This window comes from Solea senegalensis, linkage group LG2, assembly GCF_019176455.1.
Source record: "Solea senegalensis isolate Sse05_10M linkage group LG2, IFAPA_SoseM_1, whole genome shotgun sequence".
Taxonomy (NCBI): Eukaryota; Metazoa; Chordata; class Actinopteri; order Pleuronectiformes; family Soleidae; genus Solea; species Solea senegalensis.
Window position 1 is genome coordinate 34,513,772 of NC_058022.1, and position 12,316 is coordinate 34,526,087.

General features: G+C 46.0%; 1 protein-coding gene across 2 annotated transcripts in view; it reads left to right on the forward strand.

The window, feature by feature from the left end:
- Positions 1-247: 247 nt before the first annotated feature.
- Positions 248-12,316, forward strand: part of LOC122765562 (gamma-aminobutyric acid receptor subunit beta-3-like) — a 21,517-nt gene continuing 9,448 nt past the window's right edge. Inside the window, exons 1-4 of one of the 2 annotated variants that reach the window (XM_044019886.1) lie at positions 248-501; positions 5,771-5,853; positions 6,486-6,623; positions 11,906-12,058. In XM_044019886.1, the coding sequence (XP_043875821.1) occupies positions 269-501; positions 5,771-5,853; positions 6,486-6,623; positions 11,906-12,058 (607 nt within the window). In that variant the 5' untranslated portion in view covers positions 248-268. The remainder of the gene's footprint in view (positions 502-5,770; positions 5,854-6,485; positions 6,624-11,905; positions 12,059-12,316) is intronic. The other variant, XM_044019887.1, reaches the window with a different exon arrangement.

A 12,316-nucleotide genomic window follows, 5' to 3' on the forward strand; every position in this document is an offset into this window, starting at 1 on the left:
TGTGTGTCTGTGTGCATGTGTGTCTTTTTTCCCCTTTAAAATAAAAAATTACCCATTTTGGTTTGTTTTTAACAATTATTTAAAATCCTTTCAGAACAAATGTTTTTATAGAGAAATCAAATAAGACTATTTTAAACATTAGTGTCTCATTATTTACTTTTACTTATTCTTCTTAAAATAGACATTTTTTGTTGTTTTTTGTGTCTTTTATTGTCTTAGTTCACTTTACAAAATAAAATGCATGTTTTCACAGTGACTCAGTGTTTTCATGTGTCTGCAGGACTACACGCTGACCATGTACTTCCAGCAGTACTGGAGGGACAAGCGTCTGGCCTACACCGGGATCCCGCTCAACCTGACCCTGGACAACAGGGTCGCAGACCAGCTCTGGGTCCCCGACACCTACTTCCTCAACGACAAGAAGTCCTTCGTCCACGGGGTGACGGTGAAAAACCGCATGATCCGTCTTCATCCGGACGGGACCGTCCTCTACGGACTGAGGTGACGCTGACGTTTCAAAAAATGTAACTTCACGCTGACTCAGCGGTCACGGCGCTGACTCGGCGCTGACTCTGCGGTCACGGCGCTGACTCGGCGCTTACTCTGCGGTCGCGGCGCTGACTCTGCGGTCGCGGCGCTGACTCTGCGGTCGCGGCGCTGACTCTGCGGTCGCGGCGCTGATTCGGCGGTCGCGGCGCTGACTCGGCGGTCGCGGCGCTGACTCTGTGCTGACTCTGCGGTCAAGTGATCACAGTGTGATTTTGTATAAATTTTCTTACTTACGCAACTGCTCACATCGAGCTCATGCTAAGCTAGCTTCATTAGTAGCTCATGTGCCACGCCCGTATTTGCAGAACTTGCCCCGCAGTCCAACTTCCTTGCTCACTTCCTGTTCCCGCCCTCACTCTGATGGTTTACACACGCGCCACGTCCTTCAAACACCTGTGTGTAATTTTATCGTCACGCCTGAAAAATGTCCGACAATATTTACTCATATCTCGTTTCGCGTCTTGTCGCAAAGCTTTTTAGGCTCGTAACAATCTTTATCTTTTTTACCTTTAATTGAAGTCGTTTGACCTGCAGTTGCTACATTTACGTTAGCCTGCGTCTTACCTGCTAACGCTCACTGTTGTCCTGGAGACACTGGCTCAGGAGGCGGGGTCAAAGGAAACCACAACAGGATTCTGGGGAGGAAGAAGAAGCAACGTGAACTGAGGTGAACTCATGTGACCTTCAGGTCCACCTTCCTAAAAGACGTCCTCAGGCACTGAAGACATTCATGTTCCTGGTCCAGCTACATTCCAACCCTCACCTCATCAGGTCTCCGAGTTCTTCAGGTTCTCCGGTTCCTCCCACAGTCAAGAAACATGCAGATTAGGGGATCAGGTAAACTGGACCCTCTGAGTGTGGACGGCTGTGACGGACAGGTCGTCTGTCCAGGGTGTGACTCCGCCTTCCCCCTGTGGCCCTCATGTGGAGTGTGTGTGTGTCCGTCAGCATTGACTCTGCCATGCTGGATGATGTAACAGCCCTCGTGAAGTCCTCCATGGTGGATTCAAGAGACAGTGAGATGTTATATAAAGATTAAAAACCAGGTTCTAAACTTCTAAATGTAAAACAGCTTCTCATTCATATTTTTCTTTACCTTCAATAATGTCTCGTTGGATTTTCATTGATTTTAAAAGCCTTTGAAATTCCAGCACTGATTTTTTTTGATCTCGGGAACATGATCGTTGAAACGCTGACGCCCAAAGATTTCATTCACTTTCAGCTCAAACTTTGGGATTTTCGGCCTCATTTTTGACTTTTTATTCTCAAATTCAATCTAAAAATTCAACACCCGCGTTCCTAGAGAGAGGAACATGATCCCGGAGGATCCGGATCAACCTTTCAATTGAATTTCTAAACCTTTAAGTATTCTAAACGTCATTTCAATGTAGAAGTATTCACTGCTAGAATTTCAAAGGCTTTAAAATGTCTTTTTTTCTGCTCGTCGTCATTTTTCAAGAACCTTTTTAAGCCTTAATTTTGTATTTTTTACCTCAATAAACAAGTTAAATTGGCGTTTTTATTTCTATAATTATATATTTTTTAACTTTCTTCCTTCAATCCTGTTTAAGGAAAACTACGGTACCTACTCTTGCACTAATGAAATAATCTGTAGATGGCGCTGCGCCGTTTCACCAGTAGAGCCTTACATGCGTTGGCGATGCAGTGAGGAAGTTCAGGATCTCCTCGGTCCATGCAGACCAGGACCTTCATCGCTGAGCCCCATCTCTTCAGGAGCCGCCTATGGATGACCTTGACGAGGTTCTCGATTTGTCTCGGTGTGATGTTCGCGACGTAGTCCTCGAGCTGAGCCCACGTGTGGTCCACCAGATACTGAACGGTGGATTCTAAGTTGGTAAAGAGAGACCTGTCCCCTTGGACTGTCCTCCACATTTGCTTGATGATGGTCGTGATGGCGAGCCTGAGGCAGGTCTTGCTGAGATCCGCTTGTGTCGCTTCGTCTGAATCAGGTTCAGCGCTGAATGACGGCAGATCTGTGTCGGCGTCTGCGATCGGTGCTGACATCACTGCTGCGCTCTCAATGATTGCAATCACCGCCTTTTCACTGTAGCAGTGAACCTGGTTGTCCAGCCACCAGCTCATCAGCGACAGGAAACAAATGACTCTGTGTCGTATGTCCGCGTATATGCTAGCTTGTGAGCACAGCTCTGAATCTCTGCAGGTGAACGCGTCCTCCGTGATCTTCTCTGTGACGGTGTCGCCCGTGATGTGGTAGAACAGGAGGTCGCAGAGCTTTCCCGTCAATTCATGGTTGTCGTCGTCGGAAATCTGCCGAAGTCTCTGAAACATACAGACCCCGTCTTCGTCCAGGTGGATTTTACCACAGCTCTGCAGCAGAGATTCAGCGTCAGCCAACAGCGACTCACTGTCCGTGAGCTTGGCCTCACTGTGGAACCTCGCCTTCACCTGTGAAAACGCTCGGAAAATGGAGGCTTTGACAAACATCTTGGCGAAGAACTTGCAGAGCTTCCTCTTCACACCTTTCAGGTTGTGCTGTTGGTACTCGGGGCTAACATTCAGAGCGGGATCTTTGTAGCTCACGTACTCGGTAACGGACTGAGAAATGTCTTCTGTGGCACTTTGAATGTCCAGAAAGAGTTCCTCTTGTAGTTCGGTGTTCTCCATGTCTGAAACGTCCTCCAGAATCGGCGCGAGGATGTGGTTGACCTCGTTGCTGATGATCTCCTGGACCGTCTTTGTGATTGACAGTAGCGTCTTTGACGTGTGTGGCGTTCCCTCAGAGTCTTGCTGAAGACTGTCCATGGTTTGGTTCTGGACACTTTGGCAAGGTCTTGTCCCAGTTGAACAAATATTTCTCATCTTGGCGGCAAACTCCTTCAGCATTTTGCACCCTGAAGATGTGGCTTTGTTCGGCTTCGGCTGCCCGGAACCCGAGAGCGACACAACCTCTTCTGCGATTGACTCTGTCAGATTATCGGAGCGCGGACCATTGACTGATTTGATGCCCAGAGCATCGGCAAAGCTGCAGTTGATGGAGTCTTCCAGACTGTGGTGCACATTAGCCAATGACACATTGGTCTGTTTCAAAACGTGAGACACGACTTCCACGATGCAGCACACGACTTTGACCAGCATGTCTGCCATCCGGAGTTTGGTATCGTTGTCGGGGAGACCGTCTGCTAACAGATTCCACTGCTTCTCATTTAAAGCCGTCATAAAGGACTTGACATGTGGACGAACGGTGTCCACTGACACCTTTGGTAACTCCATTGAGTCGTTTCTGATGTTTGCTTGAAGACCTTGTATCAGCGGTTGTGCGATAATATTCCTTAACGGCAATCACGTTGTGTTACTGTGATTAATGATGTCACATGCACATCAAAGGTTTGGACCTTTGATGTGCATGTGCTCGTGATGATGTTGTTATGGAAACATCGTGTGAATCCGGTGCTGTGATGTTTCCGTCATGGTCTGGTTTGGTCCGGTTTGGAACGTAAAGTCCTGGCTCAGGTGTTTGTTTCAACTAAGACATGTACCTGTGCTTGGTGGGAGGGGTGTGGCCTATGCTGGATAACTCTGCCCTGACCATACATTACCAATTCACACCAAAGGGAAGGGTGCCAAAAAATGGAACGGTGCTATTTAGGGTTGCAAAAGAATTCCGGGACAGTTTCCATGGGAATGAACTAGAAATGTTTAAAGTTGAACTTAAAAATAAACTCTTTTCTTTTATTACCAGGAACCTTTTTACTTCTGGATAAGAACTCTCGTTTATCTTGGTGGTGTGCATTTTCACCGCACCTCAAAGTTCCAGGAAATATATTCAAATCGGGTTGATGACGTACAATTGTCTTAATTCCCATAAATTCCCTTGGAAAATGTCCAATTTGGAATGTTTCTAAAATTCTCAAACTAAAGTTCCCAAGGAAAGTTTTGGGAAATTTAAAGGGAATTTTCTGCCCCTTTATGTGCCGTACTGGACCAAACTGTTGGTGCAGAGTTTTTTTCAGACCTGGTTTTAAAATCCATGATAACTCATTCAAATATGAATTCAGTTCACTGAAGTGTTTTTACCCTTTTGTATTACGACATCACTTCCTGTTGAAGCCTATTTATGGTGCTGCCACTTCCTGTTTGGTCACGAAACAAAGCAGGTGTGCTGTCAAAGAAATGTTTGTTTTCCGGTAAAACATGACCGAGAATATCTGGAACCTCGTCAGGGACCTTTCAGACGACAGTAGAAAGATCCACCAGTACTGCACACGTTCCTCCAGAACATGGGCCACCTCCTCAGGACAAATGGAACCTCCTCAGTAATGAAGAAGAAACCTTTGGAACCTGGTGAGAACAACCAAAGACCACCAAACTCTTCAGGAACATGCTAAAAAAACTCAGAAACATCGTCACGCTTCAAGACTCTAGTGCTTGCGTTCCATGCTACAAACGGATCCGGTCCAGCCTACATCCAGGACATGATCAAAACCTACACCCCAGCCCGCCCACTCCGCTCTCGCTGCCCCCTCACTGAGAGGATCGCAGAGGCACTAGCAGAACTCCAGACTGTTCACTGTCCTCGCTCCCAAATGGTGGAACGATCTCCCCATCGACATCCGGACAGCTGAAAGCCTCCACATCTTCCGACGCCGACTAAAAACACATTTCTTCCGACTCTACCTCGACTAAGACGACAAAAAAAAACAAAACTTGTACATCGCACTTATGACTAGCACTTCATAGTTTGTTCTACTTGAAGCTCTTACTTACTTCTAGCTCTTATTTGTACCCAAATGTTTAAATGCACTTTTGTAAGTCGCTTTGGATAAAAGCGTCTGCTAAATGACATGTAATGTAATGTAATGTCACAAGCTCCAGAAGACGAGGAACCTCTTTTGATCATGAGGTTCTTCAATTCCCTCAAGATCAGTAGTCCTCAAACCTTTTATACCACGTACCACAGTTTGAGAACCATGGGTTTGAACTCATTCAGGACCTGGACTGATCCTTTTTCCAAAGACTCATCCGAGTCTGAACGACCTGCTGCTGAGTGTCACCTCCTCAGAGCTCCAGTCTTATCGTATTCCCTGCGTCCCTCGTTCATCTGCTGCTTCAAACCCAGCAGAGAAATCACAGTAACCACTTGTTCCTTATTCCCCTCACGATCCGTCTTCTCCATGCTGCATTCTGTATTCAAAATGTCCTCTCTCTCTCTCTTTTACCCCATTTGTGTCATGTTATGCAGGATAACAACGACGGCGGCATGCATGATGGATCTCAGGAGGTATCCTCTGGACGAGCAAAACTGCACCCTGGAGATTGAGAGCTGTGAGTACAAAGACAGTCAGACCTGCTGCTGCTGCTTCTTCTTCTTCTTCTTCTTCTTCTTCTTCTTCTCCTCTTGTTTTAAACCTAAATTCATGTTATTGTCACATCACATGGTTCACTGAATCAAGGATTTAGAAAACGATAACTCAAAGATGGTTCAACTGCAGCGACATATGGAGCTAGAAGTTAAACATCTCTGCTTTTAGCTCCGTTTTTGGTCTCAGCCAACACATGAACTCTTGAGGCTTTGACCCCAGGTTTGAGAACCTATTTTGTCTAGTGTCCCCCAGGTTGAACAGTTTGGTACCAAAATAACCGGCCCCGACCACTCCATCACTCCTCTGGTAGCCTTCCCTTGAGGTACCAGAGTAACGGGTGGAGCTAGACCCATGACATTCAGCTGATTGGGCGCGGCGTTATAACGTCACGCTACGTATGACCCAAGTCTTTAGGGTTCCAAACTGTACCAAACTGAACCAGACCGTGGTTTTGACTCTGAATGGACGCCGTGTTCTGTTGAAGAAAGACGATAAATCCTTCTTCTCAGAACAGATTTAAGTTTGTCGGCTCCACAATCAGCAGCACTGAAGATCTGTGTGTGTGTGTGTGTGTGTGTGTGGACGGACGGACAGATGGCTACACCACGGACGACATTGAGTTCTACTGGAAAGGCGGCGAGTCGGCTGTGACGGGGGTGACGCGCATCGAGCTGCCTCAGTTCTCCATCGTGGATTATAAACTGGTTTCCAAAAACGTAGTCTTCTCCACAGGTGAGTGTCAGAGATTATAATTTACTGTTGTTGAGATTATTATCAGCGGCTGCTCCTCTGTTTCTGGACGATTCTGTCGTCATTGACTCTGGACGTCGTGGTTTTCAGACACATTTTCCTCTTTTTTCAGTAAAATCATGTAAAAAAGCCCCGCAAATAAAACGGCGATAAATATTAAAAACGGATGAAAATACGTTGCCCTGGTGACCATTTACAGATTAAATGTTAGATTTTTACTCATATGTAAAAGTTTTGGTCGTAAAAGGACAAAATTTTCTGGTTACAATTCCTCATTTTTTGCTGAAATTGACTTGAAATTGAATTTTTTTAGCATTTCATAACAAATAAAATCCCCCACTGTCCATGACAGCAGTAACCATGGAAACAGGAAGTGCCTGCGGCTCACACAGAGCAGGAGAACTTCATTTGGATGAATTATCAGTGACTTTGATCGATTGTCACAAATGTCGCAGATCAATTCGATCAATCGTCAGTATTGATCAGTGCTGATCCTGCTTTTCTCACATATTTTTATTATTGATGAACATTTTCAGCATTTATGGCGTCGTCTCAGGAAATCAACAAATAAAACAGTTCAAAACAAAAGCTTTAACCCCTTCAAAATAAAGGTTGTCATTTCATCATATAAACAAAACAAAAGAGAAAATACAAAACATCGACGGCTGTTTTCCTGACGATGAAAAAACAATATCGTGTCTCTTGTCGACCGCCGTCGCCCCCTGGAGTAAATGTTAATATATTCTGTGAACTTTTGTGTTCATGTGTCAATTAAACTTTTATGTGCGACGCGTTTACCACGAGATTAACGACTTTATTCACTCTCGCTGACCGATGTCCTCCGGTCAGTGGAGACACACACACACACACATTTTATGATTTCATCCGTCCCTCATGAGAGACGCTGTTCTGTTTGTACGTCTTTATCTCACTGTGAGACAGATTCACTCAAACCTCACAGAGAAAATCAGTGATTTTAGCTGCTGGTCCTCTGCTGCCTCATGTGGTCACTTTGTGTCACTGAAGTGAATCTGAATGAGAGACAAAATAAGACATTTGGGTTCATTGATGGAGGCAGCAGTGGATCAACTCCTGTGTGTGTGTGTGTGTGATGTTAAAATCACTGGTTTTCTCTATGGACTTTGGTGTGGGAGAGTGAGTGTGTATGTGTTAGTATGTGTGTGTGTGGCAGAGTGAGTGATTTACAAACGCCAGTTTCCGGTTGTAAAGTCTGTCTCACAGTGAGATAAAGACGTGGACGTGTCCATAGTGTCCACGAGGACACAAAACAGAGGGAAAATAAAAGATTGATCCTCGGTATAACATTTGCATTATTGAGAGTTTATCATGTTGTTTGATTAAACAGCGCCGAGGCTCCGAGTATCGACGTGACTGAATATGTAAAACAAACACACACACACACACACACACACACACACACACACGCACACGCATCACATCATGTGTGTGTGTGTGTGAAGAATAATTGATGTTGTGGATCCTCGTACCACATGAATTTATAATGTCCTCCGATCCCAGAGAGCAGAGCGCAGGATAATTGGCACGCAGCCACACCTCGTACACGAGCGAGGGAAGGATACACCGAGGTCTGGAGGGGAGGAAACGAGGAGAAGTCAACGACAAGGGAAGGAAACGCGATCATTAGCCGGCGTCGGCAGAAGAAGAAGAAGAAGAAGAAGAAGCAGCAGCAGCTCTTTGATGTTCCTCACATGTTCTGCCAAGAAGCAGCCGAGCAAACCACTGGACGCTAAACTTTAACAGTCACCGCCCACCAGGCACACGCCTACTCGCAAACAAGTGCTCTCCCGAACGCTCACCTCACTGCAGCGATGTGTGATTCACACATGAAAGCTCTGACACACACACGCGCCGTCACGTGACCACTGACCATCTGAAGACATTGACGTCGAACATCAGACCCCGCTAAAAAATCTGCCTCACCATAGCAACACGTTCACACACACACACACACACACACACACACACACACACACACAGTGTTTACATGACGGAGCATCTGCTGGGTCCAGTCATTGAGCCGCCACTACGAGCAGTTCCCCCCGACGACCTACGTCAGGAACCCTGACCCTGGAGGGGAACCCAGTGATCCCCGACCAACTTCACCCTTCACTCTGTGGAAGAAGGCTTGGAAAGAACTCCACTGGATAGGAACTGTGGACCGATGGAGGGTGAGGGTGCTGAGTTGCGTGCAGGTGCAGAAGGAGCAGTCATGTGCTCGGACAGAAGACTGGGTCTTCAAGAGCTTCTTGAACACAGACAGAGGCGTCCCTCTATTCTGGTAGCGCTCGGTAGATCATTTCACCAGCGTGGAACCACACATGAGAAGAGTCTGGATTGTCTTGTGTGGGGTGTTGGCACCACCAGACCATAATCCTTTTATGAATGGAGTCGTTGAGGGGTAACATGAGCCTTTAGCAGAGCAGACCCATGAAGCAATTTGTGGGCTAGCATCAGTGATTTGAATTTGATGCAGGCAGCTAAGGGAGGCAGAGGGGGGACATGAAGACCAGGCACGCCACCCTGTTCTGGGCCATCTGTAGTGGTTTCACAGCACAGATCGGGAGGCCTGTTAGCAGGGCGTTAGCAGTGTGTTAGCAGGGTGTTACAGTAGTCGAGGCCGGAGACGACCAAGGCCTGTACTTGGCGCTGGAGCCTGTTGAGTTAGGTAAGCTCTGATTGTTCTTACACTGAATAGTGCAAAGCCACATGATCTGTAAAAGTCTACTGGTCATCAATCATGACATGATTGAAGTTTCATGTTCTGTCGACCTACCCAGGAACCCGGGACGCCAACAAGAACTCTGCCGCTGGAGGGCAAACCCGGTGATGCGCAACCCAACAACTTCTCCCTGAATTCCCGGACATCGATTAAAGCACCGTCGTCATGTGCATACTACGCTGCCTCTTGAAATCACAGAACATCGCGCCTCGATCCCTGCCTGAAAATCCAAGGAAATCTACTTGTAAACAGGAGATGACGGAATATTTACACACATATTTATTGCACACGGAATTAGTATTACCTGGGGTTATTTTTCTGGACCAGAACCCTGCGCTCCCGCAGCAGTGACCCCTCCAGACAAGTTATACGATCATCTCTGATCGGGTAACTCACCATCACGTCCTTTCTTCCAAACATCTGCCTTAGCCTCTGTTAGCTTTAGCTCGGCGATGGCTGTCACATGGTCATATTGGCTATACTATACTACAGCAATCTATACTACTCTACTATACTATAGCAATCATGAGCTAATGTTAGCATTGGTACCTTACCTGTGCATTTCTTTACAACTGGAACACGCACACACTCACAGATGGGTACATGTGTAGTAAGCTAGTTAGCCAGGAATGCTAATGGCTGCAGCTATGTTGGAACAAAGATTGTTTTTAAATTTGATGGTGATTTTCTTTATGTATGGAATGTAATGTAACGGACTAGGTTAGTTTACTCGTTAGCAAACGTGGAGCTAATGCTAACGTTTAGCCACTTTCATCTGACTTGTGAAGTTCTGTGGTTGTCGCGCATCTTTTTTTTAATATTGTATACACACACACACTCACGTCAGCTACATGTGTTGTTAGCTAATTAGTCAGGAATGCTAATGCTTGCAGCTCCAATAGTGCAAACAAAGACTGTTTCGTTTTTATACGAATTAAAGTCCAAAAAGTCTAAGCTAACATAAGGATACTCTTATGTTACATACAAGAGATTGGCAGGGTGTTCTGCGATATGTACGACATATTTCTTCCGATGTCTCTTGTATTTCTTGTCCCCTACCAGGTTTGAAGCTAACCACTGGACTTTAACGTTAAATCTAGAAATAAATGAAAATCTTATCAAATCTCCACAGACAAGCGTTGGATGATAGACACAGACGGTCTCTTTCTCAGGCGTCCTCTCCCAGACTTTATTGTCAAACTGTCACCATCTCATCAACGTCGTCCGTCTCTTCGTCGTCCTCTCTCACACACACACACACACACACACACGCCGCCGTTCCTCCCACTCACAGATGTTGTTTGCTGGTCGCAGTTACAGCGCACACTCACCCACACTCACACACACACACACACACTCACACCACTCACTCGCATCTGTCACTGCACACACACACACACACACACACACACAGGTTAATGGGGTATTTTAGTCTGTTCTCATTCTCACTGTAATGAAGCGTATGTTCAGTGTTTGTTGCCGAGTTTAAAGTGACCGAGCGTGAGCCAGAGAGAGGGAGGATCTTCACGTGAGATAAATGTGTTTGACAGTATTTTCAGCTCATTATTTTGGGCTTAAACAGATTAGAACGCTTCTGTTAACCCAGTTAATGTGGAATTAAGTTTTAGTTAGTCGCTGCACAAACTTCACTTTCTTTGTTTTGTGACGTGTTTTAATGTTAACATGTTAAATATCATAATGTGTCAGTGAATCACAGCAGGTGACATTGAGTGTTCAGTCGACCGAACCCCGGCACTCGCCACGGTAACCACGGCACTCACGGCTCCTCCCACTTTCTCCTCCAGTACCAAACCCAGATTGGGGAATGGCTAAGAATAGTGAGGAGTAACGAAGCGGAACACACTCACACACTCGGGGGGAGAGGGAGAGTTTAAGCTGGTGAAGGGGATACTTGTTACCATGGTGATAATCATACCCATGCTGTCAGAGTTGTCATGGAAACTGAAACAAAAACACACAAAGTGTCCTTGTGTGCTCCTCGATGAAAAATCTGTGAATTTGATTTTTCTGCTGTTTTTTTGTTTTTTTTAACTTTAATTTCAGTGTCCTTTAAAATATTAAAGGGATAGTTCTGTTTTGTTTTCCTGTGTTGTATGAAATCCTGACTCCAGGAAACACGCTCGGTGTCTCTCTTTAAAAACCCGGCTCAGAGAAGCAAAAACTGATTTTAGCCACTGAACAAAAAGGAGCTGCTGGTCCTCTGCTGCCTCGTGTGGTCACTTTGTGTCACTGAATTAAGTCTAAATGAAATCTTTCAAATGCCAAATTCACTAAAATAAGACATGTGAACTCAGTGATGGAGGCAGCAGTGGATCAACAACTCCTGTGTGTGTGTGTGTGTGTGTGTGTGTGTGTGATGTTAAAATCATTGATTTTCTCTGTGGGCTTTGGTGTGGGAGAGTGAGTGTGTGTGTGGGGGAGAGTGAGTGCTTTACAAACGTCTATCTCACAGTGAGATAAAGGCGTGTGCTTGTGTTTTCAGGTGCCTACCCTCGACTCTCTCTGAGCTTCAAGCTGAAGAGGAACATCGGATACTTCATCCTGCAGACGTACATGCCGTCCATCCTGATTACCATCCTGTCCTGGGTCTCCTTCTGGATAAACTACGATGCGTCGGCAGCCAGAGTGGCTCTCGGTGAGAATGCTGCTGAAAAGCAGCGTCTTTGTGTTTTTTGTTCCCGGTGGATTCTGAGAGCGACAAGCTGCTCACTGTGTGCCGGGACCAGTGAGGACCTGGTGGATCAGTGAGGACCTGGTGGATCAGCGAGGACCAGTGCGACCTTGACTCTGTCCTCACTGGGTCAGACAGGGGGCGTGGTCATGTACAGTCCTCCAGCAGCTGTAATGAGTGTGATTTCACTTGTTATTGAGCAGCTCCTGTGTGTGAGATGTT